General features: G+C 38.7%; 1 protein-coding gene and 1 pseudogene across 1 annotated transcript; both read left to right on the forward strand.

Moving 5' to 3' along the window:
• The first annotated feature begins 1,356 nt into the window (after window positions 1–1,356).
• LOC146488513 (uncharacterized) lies at window positions 1,357–2,403 on the forward strand. The gene has a single exon (XM_085116469.1). The coding sequence runs from the start codon at window positions 1,360–1,362 to the stop codon at window positions 2,359–2,361; it is 1,002 nt and encodes a 333-aa protein (XP_084972595.1). The 5' UTR covers window positions 1,357–1,359; the 3' UTR covers window positions 2,362–2,403.
• Window positions 2,404–3,086: 683 nt separating this feature from the next.
• Window positions 3,087–7,523, forward strand: LOC146488514 (uncharacterized; annotated as a pseudogene).
• Window positions 7,524–14,124: the final 6,601 nt, after the last annotated feature.

Here is a 14,124-nt window from a genome sequence, read left to right on the forward strand (position 1 = left end):
GGCAGCAAGTCCAGCTCCGTCAACCGCAAGCTTTGACTTAAGTCAAATGTATCCCTGTTCATTTGCATCAGCCGTCAAAAATAGTCCCCTGGAATTCTTCTATCGCTATAATGGATTTCAAACCAGGATTCAGCTTGTCGAGGAAGAGTCCAATAATAAGGTGCTCGCTGTCTCCTACGCCGGTTTTGTCGGTGGCAAATTCGCAGCTGAATTTGCAAAGTTTTGGCTCGAACATGCCTCAGCAACATCAGACAGCATACCATCAAGTTTACAATAGCCTGCTGCTGATAAAAAAAAAAAAACAGAAAGAAAGAAATTGCCACTAGAATTCTTCATGGCAACATAATTACGGACACGACTGATCACAAGCAGCGTGGTCTTGTTTACACTTTTTCCCGCGCAATTATGCAAATCCCGCATTTGATATCACACTGATTGGCATATTTTAGTTCATGGTGTGAGTACGTTTTGAGGCAAAGGTTTTGTCTCTGCCTGATTTCACACACAATTTGTCTTGAAAAATCTGTGGAACAAAACTGGAAGATAAAGATACACATGCGCGATCTATTTTTTCTTTTGGCGGACACTTTCTTACCTTTGGCGCGACTCTTTTCCTCGGCGCAACTTTTCTCTCTGGCACTCATTTTGAAGACCGCTACTATCTTTATTGCGGGCTCAGAGTACATACACGTGTGGTGGAGCAGGATGGCCGACCTGGTAGACAACTATTTAGAAGATTTCAAAGAGATCAAAATGCTGCTGCGAGACTTGTCACTAACACTCCTTGCATCTGTCATATCACTCCCATTTTGGAAGATCTTCACTGGTTGCCCATCAAATACAGAATTGAATTCAAAATTGTGCTGCCTACATTCAAGTGCCTCCATGGACTTGCACCACAATATCTGGTCGATCTTATTGCTATCGCTCCCCAGTCAAGATATAATCTTAGGTCCAGGAATGCAACTCTGTTGGCACCAGCCAAAGCGCGGTGCCTACCTACGCTTGGTGACCGAGCCTTTCAGTTGGCTGCTCCGAAACTATGGAACAGTCTTCCAGCGGAGATCAGAAACATTCAGATCCTCACATCTTTTAAACAAGCTCTTAAAACATACTTTTTTAAGATAGCTTTTACTTGATTTACTTATACATTTTTATAATAGCTTTTTAACCGATTTATTAATTCGATCTTATTGCTGTTATGCATATATGAAAATATTTCTATTGTATATGCGCAATATAAGTTTCATATTTATTATTATTAGAAAAGGTTAGTGCTGAATCAAGCCGTATTCATGATTGAATAGAGGGAACGGAATGCAGCTAGGTTTAAGGTTTTAGCCTTTTTTCGGAGTGGCGATGGGCTCTCCCTTAGGCCCCCTTATGGCTAATACTTTTCTTTGTTCCATCGAAGAAAAACTACAAGACGAGAACAAATTGCCAGACTTCTACAAGCGCTATGTGGATGACACACTACCTGCAGTCAAAGATGTACCGACAGCTGAAGCCTTTCTGGTGACTTTGAACAACTGTCACCCCTCCATTTCCTTCACCATGGAGATCGTGACTAATGGTAAGCTGCCATTTGTCGGCATTGAAATTCTTAAGAAATGCTGTAAGCTAGTAACCAGTGTTTACCGGAAACCAACAAACACCGGTCTTCTCCTTCACCATCAGAGTCATGTTGATAACGGCTACAAAAGGTCCCTAGTCAAGACAATGTTAAACCGTGCCTTTCGCTTGTCGTCGACCTGGGATCTATTTACAACAGAATGTGAACGCCTCAAACTGATGTTCTCTAAACTCAAGTACCCAGATTCTCTTATCAACTCTGCCATCGCTCACTTCGTTACTTCTGTGACGTCGCGAGAGATGCTACCGACGCCTCAAGCTGAAAACATTCATCGGATAGTCTTACCATTGAAAGACCAGTGGTCAGCTGACATGGTAAAGAAACATCTTTTTGACTTAAGCAACAAAATTGACCACATTCTTCAGCCAGTTTTCAGTAGCCGTAAACTTAGTGACGATCTTAAAGTGCAGGAGCCTAAGCCACCCTTGATCAATCAACAGTGTGTTGTGTATCACTTTGTATGTGATCTGTGTGATGCAGATTACGTTGGCTATACCAGCCGTCACCTTCACCAACGCATTGATGAACATCGGTTCTCAGCCATTGGGAAACACCTAAAGAATAATCACCAAGTCAACACAATTGGCGACCTGACAAGTAACTTCACAATCTTAAAGAAATGTCAGGGAAAGCTTGATTGTTTAATATTCGAAATGCTTTGGATCAGAAAGAAGAGACCGAGTCTAAACACCCAGTCAGACTCCATTCGTGCAAAACTATTTGTCTAACGGACAAAACTCCCACTTTATGACACCTTCTGAATGAACACCGGACAGTTACTTTTAGTTTTAAATTTAATTTATTCTATTTCACACCTTTACTTTACGTATAAACTATCTTTTCTGTTCCACTCTTTACTTGAAAATGGTGCCAGGATGACACCGAAACATCGTTCCGTTTTTTCGCTCATTTTTATAGTTAATTGTATTTCTAAATTTAATTTTCTGTGTTTACAGTGCAAATTACCCAAAACTATGCTATGCAATTCGATAGCTCGAAAACCACACCAGGCAGGACAAGCGTGACTCTTACTTTATTCCCTGTTTTATTTTATGGCGATGACAAATTTCAATTATAGCAATACTCTGTTATCTAGTCTTCTATTAAGTTAAAAATTAAATAAAAAATCGTTTCAAGTTATAAATGTTATATATGCTAAAACAGGATGAAGATCTTACAAGATCCTTAGCTAAATCTTGTAATGCATCATAAGATCTTAGTAAGATGTTCAACCTTGAGCCAGTTGATTTCTGGTTGCCACACGAATAACAATTGTATAAAAATAGCATTACGAATAGCAGTCTGTTTTACACATTAACAACCTGTATTTGGGTGGCCTATGGTAGGGAATCCTGAATTCTGTTGAAGGCCGACCTCAGATGCATTAGATTCTTTTAGTATAATGTAATATGTAATGTATTTGAAATTCTTGATTCAAGAAGTGTTGTTGATGCATTTACAGGTTTGTAACTTTCTACGAGAGAGGAGTTGAAGAAACTGTAGTTAAGAAGTTTGAGGAGGAAAAGGTTAGCGTTTGGTTGTTTTATACCTGGCACACCTCCAGGTTCTGTGATGTTCGAGGATGCATTGAAACTCTTCCAAAAAAGATGCCACTGTGTTGTCAAAGCTGGACAAAACAAACAACCAGCTAGAGCAGTCCTAAATGCAAATGCTGATGTCCTTAAAGACATGGGGCTTTCAACAGCAGGGGACAGATTAAGCCTTCGCAGTTTTTGTAGCACAGCTCAAGAGACACAACACAACAAAGAAAAGGAATCCAAAAAGCGACGACGGCATTCTTGTCTTCAGAGAAAGATAGGTCCAAGAAGCTTGTGACCTCTTCAGGCAACCAACAGCAAAAGAAAAAGCTTGAAAACGAAAAAAAGAAGTCCAAATGAGTACAATTTGGATGGAAACATTTCCGAGAGGAGGTTGAGGGCTATGTTCTTGTACCACTGTATAAGGGAGATGGCAGTAGGCATGCAAGCATGCCATTATCGAGCAACAGAATAGACGTTATGAAACTTTGTAAATCAATCTTTTTCCCTAATAGAGAGTCATATTATGGGAAAGTAGAAGACATGTTATTTGCTATTGGAAATTTAATAATGACCAGAAGTGAATGGTAGAGAGGTCCCTTTCAATATTGAAAATTGCATGGAGGCTTTTAAACTGAAAGATGTTAGGTTATACTTGTTGTCCAAGAAGGTGACAAGTAGCAGGGATGAAAGTGATGACAGTTTACCACCTATGCTAACGAGTCATGACTCCACTACTTCTGAAAGGGCAAGTACAGTAGTTGGTACATCCACTGAGGACAGACAAGATGACAGTAAAGGCCTGACTGGTACAGCGGAACAAAGGGAACCACTTAAAAGAGAACAAGATATTGAGTATGAACTTTCACTAAAGCAGACAGGCAAAAAGAATTTGGTACTGCAAATTAAGTAACAGTCATCAAAAATTTTCGGACAGAACTTACTAAAATTTCAGACGAATTTTTCAATATGTTTGGAGATGATGCCTGGGCACTTGAGGGACTCAGCTTTTATCGTGAACTAATACATTACTGGCTGACCAATTTTGTGATATGTCCATTAAAAAGTGAGGAACATTTGCCCTTTTAAATAAAAAAAAACTTATTTACAGCACTGAACTTACTTGTACATGTTGTATAAGACTAGTGTGAGAATTCATTGATATTCAGGACTAGCAATCAGCTTTGTATTTAGCATTGTGGGACAACTCCCGAGACAAGGTTAAATACATGTACCTTGCAACTGTTTCATAAAGTCAATATTGTTTAACAATTTCGACTGCTTCGCATGTTTTCATCCAAAACTTGTCCTTGAATGCTGTATGATGCTATGATATTTAAATTCAATTTTCAATTGTCATGTTTGAAGCTCTTCTCAGTGACAAACCTTTGACTGTGCCATTGCAATATGTCTATGATAATGAGCTTAAGTCTTCTCTTGAATCTCTGCATGACTTGGACACCGTAGAGAAGGCAAAGAGATGCACAGTGGAAGGCAACTTATCAACTGTACTTGACTCTGTGACCATTTAGGCACACCACTGCCACCAAGTGGAGAACTAGAGGATAGATGTACCATAGTTATGGCTACTGCTCCACATGCATCATCATTGTCTGAGTCAGATGAGGAAATTCAATCTATGGGATTTGGAGATGCACGCAATAGAAGTAACACGACACTGCCAGACTGTGAGCCAATTGAAGAGGGAACGGAAATGGATACTGACATGTAAGTGACCTAATGTTTCACTTTAGTACTGCAAATTAAGTAACAGTCATCAAAAATTTTCGGACAGAACTTACTAAAATTTCAGACGAATTTTTCAATATGTTTGGAGGTGATGCCCGGGCACTTGAGGGACTCAGCTTTTATCGTGAACTAATACATTACTGGCGACCAATTTTCTGATATGTCCATTAAAAAGTGAGGAACATTTGCCCTTTTAAATAAAAATCTTATTCGTGGCACTGAACTTACTTGTACATGTTGTATAAGACTAGTGTAAGAATTCATTGATGTTCAGGACTAGCAATCAGCTTTGTATTTAGCATTGTGGGACAACTCCTGAGAGAAGGAAATATACATGTACCTTGCAACTGTTTCACAGGGTTCGTACCCTTTTTTGGACTTAAAATTCAAGGACTTTTGAAGGACTTTCAAGGACTCCATGCAGTGTAAAATCAAGCCAATATAATACCAAATCAGCTGCTCATAGTAGGGAATGTCTTCGCTACTTTCAGATGTAGCAGATTTCGAAACTACTGTGGCATCATCACTTGTAGTTGCTGGTTGCTGAGGAGAAATGCCAAAAAAATCTGCTAATGACCTTTTCTGTGATGTCAGTGTTTGATGTTTTTTTCCTTTCAATTAACTTATGAGCGCCGACTCTCCCATGCTCGAAATGTCAACCTCCGTCATGCACACAATGCATCGTGCCTTCTGCTTGTCACCCTTGATTTTTCGTAGCCACTCTTTATGCAGCAGTTTCTGAAGCCATAAATCGCTAAAAACACACTTTCCCATTGTTGTAAATCTATTACTATGAAACAATCCGACCAGGGACACCCACCCAAACAACGAAGCACTCCAAGGTGAAGCACGTGCTCTCCCCAGAAAGAGGGAATAGTACAAAACATTTAATTGGCTCTTAGCAGTGCAGGTATTGAACCAGTCAGAGCAGTGATCATAGCCAAGAAGAGGAATAATCAATAGTTGTGCGCGGGGCACTTGATGGATGTTCGGAGTAGTGCAATGATCATTTTTATTTGGTTTTTACTATTAGGTGTTGCTACTGTTCTGCCAGTAGCATATATTTTCATATCAGGTACTCAAGAATAAAGGTCACATGAAATTAGCTACATAGTTTAAGGACTTTCCAGTACTGACTGCAATTTCAAAGGACTTTTAAGGCCTTGAATTTTTGTTTTCAAATTCCAGGACTTTCAAGGCGCATGCGAACCCTGGTTTCATAAAGTCAATGTTGTTTAACAATTTCAACTGCTTCCCATGTTTTCATCCTAAACTTATCATTGAATGCTGTATGATGCTATGATGTTTAAATTCAATTTTTAATTGACCTATTTGCCACAATCATTACAAAAAAATTGCCTGTACACTAATTAGTGATGTTAGGACCTAATATATAATATATAATAATTATTTCTCGTGTTCTAGCACATACCCCTCATTTCATAACAATTTCTTGTAATGGTATTTGTACTAGGTCAATGACTCCAATACAGTTAGACAACTACTACGCCTCCATTCTAGTAGAGCTGCCTGGAACTAGCAGGGAGAATTATTTGTCTGTCTCTTTTGCCAAGAGAGCAGTTTCTCATTAAACATTCTCACCAGCTAACAAGGTATCCGTTAAATTCACTGATGATAAAGGAACCAGTGAAGGCACCATCGACTGGGGTGGCCCCATGAGAGAGTTCTTTACACCGATACTACAATACATCCATGATTCCCAACTTCTGTGTGGTCCAGAGAACAGCAGATTCCTGCCATACCATGTAAAGTGTTTAGAAGATAATGACTACTTTGTTGCAGGACTCATCATTGCAATGCCCCTCGTGCACGGAGGAGTAGCACCACATTTCCTATCCCCTGTAATGTTTGAAGCTCTTCTCAGTGACAAACCTTTGACTGTGCCATTGCAATATGTCTATGATCATGAGCTAAAGTCATCTCTTGAATCTCTGCATGACTCGGACACTGTATCGAAGGCAAAGAGATGCACAGTGGAAGGCAACTTATCAACTGTACTTGGCCTGGCTGGGACTTTGGCAATGGCAATAGAAACACTAGATGATGTCAATAAAATGGTCGCCACAACTTTACAGTGGTTTGTTCTTGGGCGATGTAAACCAGCCCTTGAAAGCTTCCGAGATGGCCTCTCAGCCCTGGGGGTGTTAGAAGCAGTCCAGACATATTCTGAAAGTTTCAGGCCATTTTCTTGTCATCTACCTGAGAAGCTGACAGCAGAAATAATAGAGAAATTATTCAGGCCTATGACAAGCCCCATTGGCTCTTCAAAAGGGTTGACCGAGACTCTTGTTTTGTCCAGATGGAGTGATTATCTGCAGGACAGAGAAGATGCGGAAGATTCTGACATCACTTTGAGTGATATTTTGTCCTTTACCACTGGCTGCAAAGTGCAACCACAAAGTGCGATACCTGTCACAGTCGAGTTTTTGCACGAACCAGGAAGAGAGCGGATGTCAAGGTTTCCCACAGTAAATACATCTTCAAACATCCTTCGCCTTCTAGTAATACATGGTGATTATGAAAGCTTCAAAGCTGATGTCACCTTTGGATTTCTTAATGCACGGGATTTTGGTACTGCTTGAAATGTAATGCACTCTTGTGGCATTTTGGAACAATTGGATTTGGAAGTTGCTGGGCTGTAGAATGCATATATATTAGGTCATTCGTTTTTTCTTAAAGTAGAATTGGACCTGAAAATTGAAAAATGAAAATGGGCATTCAATTTTCATTTTGCAATTTTTAAGCCAAAAAAATGATAAGTGAGCATAGCTTTTATTAATTTATTTATAAATTTTCATAAAAAGTAAAAATTGAACACAAAGATTTTCATTTTTCAATTTTGAAAAAAGAATTGAACCTTAATTTTCAGTTCACAGAAAAAAGTGCAGACATGTCCAATATAGACAAACTGATACGGTCTGAAAACAATCCGTACGGTCTGTACAGATCGTAAAGGCACTTTTCGGTCCGTATACGGTCCGTAAATTGCATCTCATTAAGGACACTTAGAATATTTTCGCTTCTTATCTGAGAGAGGGGCTTGTACAGTTTGACGATCCGTACGGTCTGTACAGATCGTAAAGGCACTTTTCGGTCCGTATACGGTCCGTAAATTGCATCTCATTAAGGACACTTAGAATATTTTCGCTTCTTATCTCAGAGGGGGGCTTGTACGGTTTGACGATCCGTACGATCTGTACAGATCGTAAAGGCACTTTTCGGTCCGTATACGGTCTGTAAACTGAATGTAAGTTGAAAAGTAAACAAAATATAACCTAGGGGCTGATGCTGTGAAATACAACAAACATATGTTTCTTCGTTCTTTAGTGTGAGAAACTAAATGATGCGTTTCTTACAAAACATTACAATCGGCTGGATCCCGCGTTCTTTAAGAACGCTGTTAAGCGTCAGTAAGTGGGACAAAATGAAAATTGAGTCCATGCAAACCTGCATGTTTACCTCGTTCTATCAACGTGAGCGACCAAATGCATGATGCGTTTCTCGTTGAAACAGAAAAGAAACTAGAAGTAAACAAAAATATCAACTAGGGGCTGACGCTGTAAAATACAACAAATATATGTTTTCTTCGTTCTTTAGTGTGAGAAACTAAATGATGCGTTTCTTACAAAACATTACAATCGGCTGGATCCTGCGTTCTTTATGAACGCCGTTAAGCGTCAGTAAGTGGGACAAAATGAACTTTGGGTCCATGGAAACCTGCATGTTTACCTCGTTCTATCAGCGTGAGCGACCAAATGATGCGTTTCTCGTTGAAACAGAAAATACACTAGAAGTAAACAAAATATAAACTTGGGGCTGATGCTGTAAAATACATCAAATATGTGTTTTCTTTGTTCTTTAGTGTGAGAAACCAAAGATGCGTTTCTTACAAAACAAAACCTTACAATCGGCTGGAATTAGGAAACGTGTTTCCTGACGACTAATGCAGAATACTATATATTACTATTAGTATTTTATGAAACAAGTAGACTGTACGGTAGTATTGATCAATAACTTTAGTGAGATTTGGTGGCTCCTAAAGGAGCCGTTGTGAGAGATCATTTTGCAATGACCCTCTTTTACTTCGGTAACCCATTGAGGTATAGAAGTTTGTTGTAGTCTACGTCAAAGTAGAACCATAGATGGCTTTTCTGCTCGGCATTGTTGAGGACAAAATCGACTTGTCTTGCCCTCTTTTCTGCTTTGACAGGAGTTTCCGCCCAGTGCTGCGCCAGCATTATCCATCTCGTAATAAGCCTTGGTTCACAACCGTTACCGATAAGAAAGAGAACCAACTTGAAGGTATCGGTGTCACCCATTGGTTTTTTCCAGAATATGAGCCGCATTTCCTTTGGCCACGATTTTAATGGAAAGAATGCGTCCCCGTCAATCACTCGGGTCAACTGCCTTCTTTCCTCCACTACTTCTGCTCGTGACAGTAAACGAGTTTCTTCTCGATACAGACGTAACGTTGCCATCATGCGTCCTTTTGAAAAGTGCGTTATGAAAGCTGCAATTCTGCATCATGGTTTAAATACCCTCAATTACAATTTTGTCACCTTCCCTCGACAGAGAGGTTGATTGTTTGGATCAACAATTATTCAATGTAATCGCACTAACTATTGTTGGTAAATTTGCCGCAAACAATCGGCTCAGTTGATTGTTTGGATCAACAATTATTCAATGTAATCGCACTAGCTATTGTTGGTAAATTTGCCGCAAACAATCGGCTCGAGTATGTTCAGCCGGTTTCCATCAACAATATCGTATGTACCAGTCGTTCGGTTTGCTGTTAGGTTGGCATAAGACGGAGTTGTTTTAATCCGTTTTATCAGCGCGCTGGCCGATTTTAAATTCCCATTTCCAAACGAGTTTGATAAAAGATGCCTTATTAAAAAAGAAAACCTCTGAATTTCGATCATTTCTTTTCATTGTTCTTTCCTTTTATTTAATAAACAATGGACTCGCGTTGTCAATAAAAAGTTGTTATAGTTGACATCAAACACCTCCTATGTCTTAAAATGCTTCCTAATGTCATCTCACCTTTCTATTGGTCAAGTTCGATCTCTCCCTGCGTCGGAAACAGGGAGGGCTTCAGTTTTCACTTGTGACCAAACGCGGAACAACAGAAGACAACTTCAATCTTCCAAAATGGCAAATCGACTAAACCGGCTTGATATGGACCTACAGACTTGTTACAAGTACGATTTGGACTGGTCCCTGTTACCAGAAAAGCTCCGCGAGGTATGTTCTGAACTTTAATTTTTTTTTTGGACGTTGGAAAGCTGTGTTGTTGAAGCAATATCTTTAGTTGTTTCTGAGGTAAACAATAAATCGGTGATAGCGGGCATTATGTTATAACTTTAGCTTGGCTTGTGCTTGGTTGTCATTGCCTGGCTTTTGAATTTTTGTAACATGACATGGGTGTTATTTCGACAGATATGTAAGCTCTTTGGAAAAGTCATGAAGCAGCGGGAAACGACTGTCCTACTTGGTTTTCTCATGCTGATATCCTTTTCCTTGGGACACGCCAGTCTTTCTTTGAATGACTTCTGGACTGAGCCAATCATCACGTGGATGGCCATTGTGCTCCCCACAGGTATGGCTTCTTTAACTACTTTGTCGCGGGCCCTGGTCGCCATTTAAGAAACTAGTTTCCTTTAAAGATCGCACCTGGTTCTCGGTCAGTTGGCACGAATCCAAAGATGGGCCAGCCACTGAGATAAACAGGGAAAGTTACCTTCACTCAATTTCGTGCAAAATTAGTTCCTCCAGTTCCCAGGCTCAAGTTAGAAATTACATTTTTTTTCTTTAGTACCGATAACGATTTTTAAAAGTGCCCAAAATAGCGCGCGCTTTACAGATTTAGTTTATGACGCACGGGCTAGGCAACTGACTGAAAAATGGGCAAGCAACTAAAACAAACAGGGGGGATCCACAGGGGGAGGTTACTTTCACTCTATTTCGTACAAAATTCAGTTTCTCAAGTTCCCAGGCTCAAGTCAGAAGTTATTTTATTCTTCTTTACTACAGAACACGATTTTAAAAAGTGCCAAACGTTTTACAGATTTAGTATTTTCACTGACTGACCCAAAACACAAGCCGCATGTATCAATGACTGGGGCGCATTACCGTAGATCGTTTCCCAACAGGCGGCCATAGCAAGCCTGGGGTTAATCGTAATAAGATCCCATGCCGCTTTGTTAGATTTCGTTCGTGTATTAAAATCAACAAAATCGGTTTGCGCCCGTGAATTTAGCCGTTCATTTACAACAAATTTGACTCCTCTGCGCCCTGTGTTTAACGGACTTCATTTATACAGTATTTTCCCATTCATATCAAGTTATGTAGTAATTACATTTAAGTCGTTTAGGCAGATTGAGTCAATTTAGAATAAGTAAATAATATCAGAACTTTTAACAGGTAGTGACCACAAAAAGTCTTCTGTCTTAAACAAAAGAACTTCTACAGAGGTCAGCATGTCTTATTTATTGCTAATTTCGCTACAAACTAAAGGTGCACTATAGCCACAATTTGAGACTAACTTGTTGAATTAATCCCCTTTGCATCTTGTTTGGAGGAAACACTGTCTTGGTCAAAAACTATCTATGACTTTACTAAACTACCAAGTCGAATTACCCTTAAAATGAAAGAAAAATAAAATAAATAACAGAATAATTAGAGCAAGTTATTGTGGGTTCTAAATGAACAACAGGAAAATCACTTTATTAGGACAAAGCCTTACAGCTTTTACCAAAATTACCTATTTCTGTAACTGAATAATCAATTTATATAAGAAAGTACAAGGGCTAAATTACATTCCAAGCGACAACTATACAACAACACAAAAGTGACTTGCACCACAACAAAGAATATCAAAGGCTTTCACAAAAATTACCACACTTGGAGAGCAAGGCACCAAAACTGCAATTCTCTTACGTCAGTTCCAGAAAAAAATGAATAGCACCCCAAGGAAAGTCATGGGAAATTCCTTAGGAGGGGGGTGGGGTTAGGGTGTGTGTACCAGCACTCCAGTTAGTGATTTATAAGGGCCTTATTAGCACTCCTCCCTGGAGTGATACTACCCCAAAAACCACACATTGGCCATAAGTCACATGCCCCATTTAGGCTACTGTCAATCACCAACTCAACCAAAGCGATGTAAACATTTTTTGGGCAGTGTAATGTAACAACAAAGAAATTGCACATCAACATCACTAAATCACAAGGGGTGCGTTGCTGCCTTACTTTCACCTAGCAGCAATTCTTCCTAAGAAAATGAATCAAGAGCATGCAACGTTATTGTACTTCTATTATAACCACTGTATTTTGGACTATAGGACGTTGCAAGAGCACTTTCCATCAGTTCATCCAGGATGTAATGGAAAGGGTTCAGCTAAAAGTGGCCAGTAGTGGCACAGAAACGAAGCCAGTGTTCCTACCACACTGTACATGGGACAAATTTGGTGACATTCTGGCAAATTCAGGTGGACGGACATTCGGCCTGTTTGATGAATTGGTGCCATTCTTCACGACAATGAACAAGTACTTGACCACAAGAATGCAGGTGTCTGACACCAAAGAATACCAGGATCTGTTACAAATGTTTACAGGAAAAACAAAGACAAGAGAGACAAGTAAATATGCATTATAACCCTATATTTACAATAACCTACTACAATAATATCAATAATATTTAATATCATTTTTTAAAATAACTGTTGCTAATTAAGATATTCAAAATACAAGAGTGTCAAAATTAAACAAAAGATAGATCAATTTTGTGTAAAGACATACTGTAACAATAATGTGCAGGTTAAAAATAATTATGGTTGATCAATGTTAAAATAAATGGCTGTGAATATATGTTGTATGCTTAAAAATGATTTCAGTTGTTTCTGTTAGAGTCACGTGCAGATAGGATTTGGCCAAAACTTCCTGATGTCGCCATGACAATCAAAGCCAGATTTAATCCACCGAGCGTGGTTTTCAACCAACCTCTTCAATTCACAATAACTCCTAGGTTAACTTGAAATATGTACTCAACATATCAGTTTTTGGGTTTATTAAGGACAGAGCCTTAAGACACTTAAATACCGAAGTATTTTTGTGCAGTTTATGGCTATGTGGGAACAGCCCATCTTAGCAAGGGCTATTGAACTCTAAAAAGAAAACTGGGTGTAGTGTATGTGTAGTGTAGTTTCACACATAATTAAGCAATAATGTCACTAAAAAAGCACAAATATATAAAGCAATGTATGGGATATCTTTCGTAAATGAAGCTTAATTATCTCTGGAAAATGCATGGTTACCCCCAATTTCTTTTGTAGATACCAAAAGCATTTGCTAAGTTCTGCTTTCTTTGTATAGTTTTAAGCCACGTAATAATATTCCTGTATTAGCAGGCACCACCCATAGGACACCAGAGTATTTTGAGAAGGCAGAACAATAATGTCATACTTTTCAAATTAATATTTATCTTATCACTGCCATTTGTAGTTACAGGGAATGCCAATTACAGGATGAATCAAACCTCTTTTACTTTGATGGGCTTCACTCAACCACAGTCGGCATTACCAATCATACAGGATGATCAGAATAACTCGAAAGGGTTTACGTCACGGCTGCTTTGGTACTTCCCTCAACCTGTCTTCTGCAGACTAAAGGATACAGAATTGACAGCAGATGAAAGCAGACAACTAAAGCAATTTCAAATCAAACTCAGTAAGCAGTCTTCTATTTGCAAAATAAACTCTGTGTATAAATCAGTACCACTCACATTATTAGTTCTACATCTCTTTAAATTTCATGTCAAATTTGCATGTAATGGAGGGTATTTTCTACCATTCATTACACTTATAAATAAGGTTTCTTCATATATTTTTTTAACTTAAAGTTTAATTTTGCCTTGTAAAATTGTATTTTAAATCTTAAGCAGTATTATGGTCAAATTAATCTAGTATAAATGTGGCATTTCATGAAGCTTATGAATAATTCCTCATTAAGTGGCATAGTGTCTTTAGCTTATCAAACCAATACCTTGTGTTACACATTTCTTAATAGTTACCAAAACGCTAGGGAGTTTCCTTGACATTTAAATGCTAACCTTACATTTTTTTTTTGGTTATTCATAAGATACAAGGATGTCAAATTAGAGAAAGTTCTGAATATAAATAAATTAAG

Source organism: Pavona decussata, unplaced genomic scaffold (assembly GCF_977016875.1).
Source record: "Pavona decussata unplaced genomic scaffold, jaPavDecu1.1 SCAFFOLD_9, whole genome shotgun sequence".
In the NCBI taxonomy this organism is placed as follows: Eukaryota; Metazoa; Cnidaria; class Anthozoa; order Scleractinia; family Agariciidae; genus Pavona; species Pavona decussata.